Source organism: Zea mays, chromosome 10 (assembly GCF_902167145.1).
Source record: "Zea mays cultivar B73 chromosome 10, Zm-B73-REFERENCE-NAM-5.0, whole genome shotgun sequence".
NCBI lineage: Eukaryota > Viridiplantae > Streptophyta > Magnoliopsida > Poales > Poaceae > Zea > Zea mays.
Genome location: NC_050105.1, coordinates 107,295,790 through 107,301,711, shown reverse-complemented (window position 1 = coordinate 107,301,711; position 5,922 = coordinate 107,295,790). Strand labels below are relative to the sequence as shown.

Below are 5,922 nucleotides of genomic sequence, written 5' to 3'. Positions count from 1 at the left end.
CGGACGAGGAACACCGTGATAGTGTCGGCCCAACCACGACGGGGTGGTGGACGTACACTCATCGCGGCACCTAGCGTCCATGGCCGCATTATCAAGGATGAAAGCAAACTGCCATGATTTCCTCGAGCGAGCCAGAATGTGCGGCTGTCGCGAAGCTCCTTGACAAATTCCCGGAAGCCGAAACATTGGACAAGCACAAGACCTAGTGTGAGATTCGGGGTCAACTCGACCTTGATGCACACCTATAGGCCCAAATCACCGTGTCACAATGGAGGGAGCCTGAGCTCGTCCAACATACCACGTCCACACTATCGGGGGCGACACCTCGTCAGACAAGCCGCTCGATTACGACGAGGAAGGCACGATATGGGTCCCACCCCGATGATGCTTGGGATCAGGCAAGAATGCGCCCAGGCCTAGGGTCGGGGCGAAAGGGCCTAGAGGACTAGACAATGGTCGTTGGTACAACCAACGGCGCTGAGGACGCTTTGACCGCAACAATATCTTAGGTTATCCCCAAACGGTATGCTATCCCAGCCGTAGGTTTTAGGATCTACGATCAGCGTTTAATAGAACTCGATCACATCGCGCTCGTTGAATCTGATCTCGACGTCCTAGATCCCATGGAACGAAAAGGCACCCCTATCTAATCCTAGCCGTGCATATAGTTTAGAGGCATATAGTTTATAAGGGAATGACATTATTATTAGTAGTCATTTTATCCCAAATCTTTTGGAGGAAACTTATTTAGAATTTGTAAAATCCAAAATAGGATTTCAGACATTAGAACTACGCATTTTGTGAGTCCACCATGAATAATCGTCCCCATCAAAGTGAGGAGGCTCGCCAAGAGTTATAGAAAGTAAGTGAGCGTTTGCATTGTAAGGAATTCAAGAGTAATTAAAACACAATTTTGAGTAATTTTGTTTAGCCATCTTTTTCTTTGTAGAGGAGTCATCGACGTCCTTGTGCAAAGAGGAGGAGAAGTCGCAGTCGTAGTAGATGATCTTCTTGATGCGCTTCCTTCTGTTACCCTCCTTCTTATTTGATCTCGAGTCGATGGGCTTGTCTCCCTTAGGCTCGTCGTTGGTGGAGATCGTCTCCTTCTCATCAGTCACCTTGCCCTTCCCTTTAGTGTTGTTGTTAGCCATCTTTTTGGGTTGTTAGAGCCAATAGAAGAGACTGACTCTGATACCATTTGAAAGTGGATAGAGGGGGTGGATAGGTGATCCTGTAATAATAACTTAAAATAACACGAACTTGGTCTAATAATAAAGTTAGAGTAAACTAAAGCCAAGTTTGAGTATAGAACAAGAGGGAAAAGTTCCCTTCACTTGATTGCTCTTCCAAGATATGAATTATACTAAGAGCAATATTACAAGTGAGAAATGAGAACTTGGGAAGAAGGAAAATCGCAATAAAGTAAAAGAGACAAGTGAGACAATGATTTTTATCCCGTGGTTTGGCAAAAGCCTACCTTCTCGTTGTGGTGTCCTTCTTTAGATAAGGGTTGCAATTAACCCCTCTCAAGTGATCACGTAGACCAAAGTTGAGTGTCACGGTTCTTCCTTATATCTCAAGTATTCCCATTTGTGAGGAATCTCCACAACTTGTAGTCTCTCACAACCTTACAAAAGATCAAAGTCATAACTTAGAGTAAGGTTGAGAGAGAGAGAGTACACACAGAAGAGCAAATTGCAGCAACACACGCAAGAAAGTCAAAGAAACGAGTGCAAGAACACGGTATCACAAGAACGGCTCAAAACTGGCGCTTGGATCTCACTAAAAACACTAGAATGCGTTGTTGCAGATAGTGTGTTGGTATGCTCTTAGAATACTTGGGTATTGTATGAAGGCGTCTAGGGTGTCTTTTTATAGGCCAAGAGGGCCTAGGAGCCGTTGCCTCCTCCAAATGAAATCTGGAAAACTTCCCTGCTTGCCCTGGAGTTAGTTACTGATTTCCTAGCGGGCTAAGTCCTGGCACCTTCAAATTGAAGGCCCAACGATAGAAGTCGAAGCTGATGCTGGCAAACAATTTTGCTACAATTTCCTACCCACACAACTTCTCGTCTGCTTGTTACAAACATTCTTTCCACAGAAAGATGTTGCCATAACGAAACATACACAGAATTTACGGCTGTAGTAAGAAGTTCAAGGTCAATCCACCCAGTACACGCAAGAACGATGCAGTCAAGCACAATTCAGCCTTCGTTACTCCCTTCGTTACTTGATCGCCCTCCAGAGCCTCCGATGAATGGCCGGCGGCTTCAGCGTGGGTACGCGGCGATCTCGACGCCCTTGCTGCCGAGCGCCGACGGCGGGGGCGCCTCGTAGGCGCTGAAGAGGCGGTAGGAGGAGAGGAGGGAGAGGAGGATGAAACAGAGCACGGCGCCGAAGGTGATGGCCACGGATGTGCGCGCCTGGCGGCAGAAGCTGCCGAAAACACCACACGCCTCGCTCCACGTCACCTCCTTGTCGCCGTTGTAGGCGAGGTACAGCAGCTCCGCCGCCGCAGCACCTGCCGCCAGGATCAGGTACGTGAACACCTGCGGAATAAACATGCCATGGATGGATCAATCTTGTTCTCCCTCACGTGTCAGTCATCAAGTCCTCTTACGCAGTGGTTTGGAACCAAACTTAGGATCTGATAGGATTCGTTGCAGAATTTAACAAGAGATGGCAACCGGAAATTCCCGGTTGGGTTTTGGCTCCTCATACCAGTCTCCGCGACAAAAAAAAAAATCCCCACGGAAATCCCCACGAACTCTTGTGGAGGACATTTCTTCCCCATCCCCGTTCCCCGCAGGGATAAATTCCCGTTAGGGATCCCTGTCCCCACTTAAATTATAATTATGACATACTTTCTTTTTATTAATACAAAACATTGTAACTTATACACATTGTTAGATGTTAGAAATCTTTATGTGTACATCAAAATAAATATATTTATACAACGAGTTATTTCTTAACAATGTAATTATTTATTTTATCATTATATATTACATGAAAACATCATCATATATAAGTTTAACGGGTCTCGCAGATAACGGGGATGGAGAATGTTTCCCGTCCCCGCCCCCGTTTACTCGTCGGGAGAAGATTTTTCCTCGTTTACATCGTCACGGGGGGAGAAACTTCCCTATCCCCACCCCTAAGGCCATGTTCGATTCTACCACAGTTCATATAAATTGAGAGAGTTTCAATCACCAGTAAGTCAAAATCTCTCATAATCCGTATTAATCCCCTTCAATTCATATAAATTGAAAATAACCGAACAGACATAATTCATCGCGGAGAATCGGGGATCGGGACCCATTGTTCATGTCTAAATTTAACAGTAGGCATGATGATGAACTGATGAATCAAGCACATAAAGACTAAATTTTTTATTCTTGCAAGCAGTCTTCACATGCTACTCTGCAACAAAAGTGTGTGAGAGGCAGAGAGCAGACACGCAGGGCAAGAACGGACCTGGTCGAGGAGGAAGACGACCCAGGAGCGCGACACGGTGGCGGGCCTCGGCACGGCCGTGTAGAACGCGGACGCCAGCGAGTAGGCGGCGCACAGGCCGTTGGCGTAGACGAGGTATTTGAAGCCCCCCAGGTCGGAGTAGGCGACGGTGCCGTACTCATTGCTCTGCTGGTCACGGAGCATGAGGGTCATGGCGGCCACGCACAGCACCAGCGGCGCCGCGCGCAGCAGCGTCTCGATGGGCCGCGCCGCCCGCGCCACCGCAGCATCACCCGCCGCCAGCTGCTGCTGCTGCGCCGCGTCCGCCGCCCCGGCTCCTCCGAGTCTGCCGACGCCCGCCGTCTTAGACATCCCCGTATCTCTTCTGCTTTTTTCTGTATACTAGAGTAGACGAGTCCAGGCAGGCGAGGTGTCCACTTCTCTCGTCTCTCCCTGAGTCTGAGATGGGAACTAGCAGAATGGGAGGGGAATATTGCATTTTAAACAAAAAGAGGGAGTGGTGGACTGGTGGTTGGAGCACACTGAATGCGCGGAGTTATTGTCGTGAACAGGGGCGAAGCCAGCATTTGAGATTGAGGGGGACAAATCAGATTGAGGGGGCTATTAACACGTATTTTATATTATTTATATGGTGATTAGCTAAAAAAATAATAGCTTCTATAGAATTTAGGGAAGATTAGGGGGGACCTTGCCCCCCTCAGCCCCTCCCTGGAATCGCCCCTGGTCGTGAATATGGGGGATGCATTCCGTTGATCCCTATCCATGTGATTGCTGAGCACGCCGCCACGCTCGCGGGAGCTTGGCCGACCGGATATAAGATTCTGCAGTATGCTAGATGCACCTAAATACCTAAATAGTCTTAAAATAAATTATTTTATATCTATTTATTATAAGCCGGATCTTCTTTATACAGTCAACCAAACACACGCTTACACAAAATCAACGCACGTGGTGGCTGTTGGGGCGAAGGCAAAGACGCCACCCTTCGCTCGAAGCCTTCGCTGCAGCCGCTGCTCTGACAGAGACAAAACAGGCAGGGACACACTTCGCTTGATCGGCACCAGACGAAGACCGGCGACGGAGTCATCCCACAGTGCGGCCTCGTCCAGCTCAGAGGCCCACGTGCGATCCGGCCCATTGTAACGGGTCCTGCGTGGCCGCCGCGTGTTACGGGCCTAATTTGTAAAGGCATCCCTATAATTACAGTCTGTAACCCCGCTTTATGGGAATATTCTGGGGATAACCTAGGTAGCTGAGGGCACATGCGTCCTTAGCACAAGGCGCTGGGTGCCCAGGTACCTATAAATACCCCTGTACAGTGCCCGTGGGAGGCCAGTTTTTAACAGAGCTATTGCCTTCTAGCACGTAACCCTGTAATCAACACTGTTCACTCTTGTTGGCTCCCTTGCGACTGAGAGCAAGTTCCAACATTTGGCGCCCACCGTTCGTGCTACGAAAAAACCACCCGCGATGGCACCCAAGAGAGCTAACCCGAAGGCTGACGAGGCTGCGAAGGCAGCACTGCTCGCCGCAAGAAAGGGCAAGGCCCTCGCCCTCACCCAATCCACCCACCAAGAGGCCACTGAAGACAATGTTCCCCGTACCTGCGAAGACGACACTTTCCACACCTGCGGCCCTGAAGGACAATCGCAGCCACCCCTAGGCTTCGCCCCACCGGAAGGCGCGGACCTCACCGAGGATGGTGAAGTCCTCGGCGTCTCAGCGGAAGAACAGCTACAGCTGCGCGCCCTGCGCCTCAAGAACCGCAATCTCCAGAGGCAGAAAGAGATACTGGAGGCCAAGCGCCAGCGCGTGTCCGCACTAGCCAAAGTGCGGCAAATGATACGCGACGAAGAGCAGAAGGCCCAGGACCTCGAGCGCGAGATCGCGCTGATGCAGCGCGAAGGCCACCTCGGCCTGCAGCAAGGGCCCCCCCTCCAGCAGCGCGCACAACCGGAAGACACCCGCGAGGGCCACCTCGGCCTGCAGCATGGGCCACCCCTGCAACACCGAGCACAACCAGAAGACCCGCGTCTCCCCCAGCGCGACTACACCTTCCAGCACGCCGCGCCATTCCAAGGGGTCAACTATCTCGACGAGCGAAGTCCCCTGGCGCCACACTTGCAAGTGACGCCTTGGCCAGCTAACTTCCGAGCAGGGACCTATCCCAAGTACAACGGCAGCACCGACCCGGCGCAATATATAATGAGTTAACAGGTCGCCGTTGCATCCGCCGGAGGGGACGACGCCACAATGGCGAAGTCTTTCATCATCGCCCTCGAGGGCCCAGCTCTCACCTGGTTCACCAGATTGCCTCCGCTGTCCATCGATTCCTGGAGAAGTCTCAGGGACAAGTTCCTGCTCAACTTCCAAGGGTACCGCCCAGACACCGACGCCTTGGCCGAGCTCTCGCTCTGCAAGCAGCTGGAAAAGGAGACTCTGCGGGAGTAT

The 5,922-nt window shown here is 50.9% G+C and overlaps 1 protein-coding gene across 1 annotated transcript; it reads right to left on the bottom strand.

Moving 5' to 3' along the window:
- Positions 1-2,052: 2,052 nt before the first annotated feature.
- LOC100272894 (CASP-like protein 7) lies at positions 2,053-3,906 on the bottom strand. Its single transcript, NM_001147347.1, has 2 exons — positions 3,472-3,906; positions 2,053-2,546 (listed from the first exon to the last, which is right to left on the bottom strand). Exons 1-2 carry the CDS (start codon positions 3,820-3,822, stop codon positions 2,268-2,270), a joined length of 630 nt encoding a protein of 209 aa, NP_001140819.1. The 5' UTR covers positions 3,823-3,906; the 3' UTR covers positions 2,053-2,267.
- Between the last annotated feature and the right edge of the window lie 2,016 nt (positions 3,907-5,922).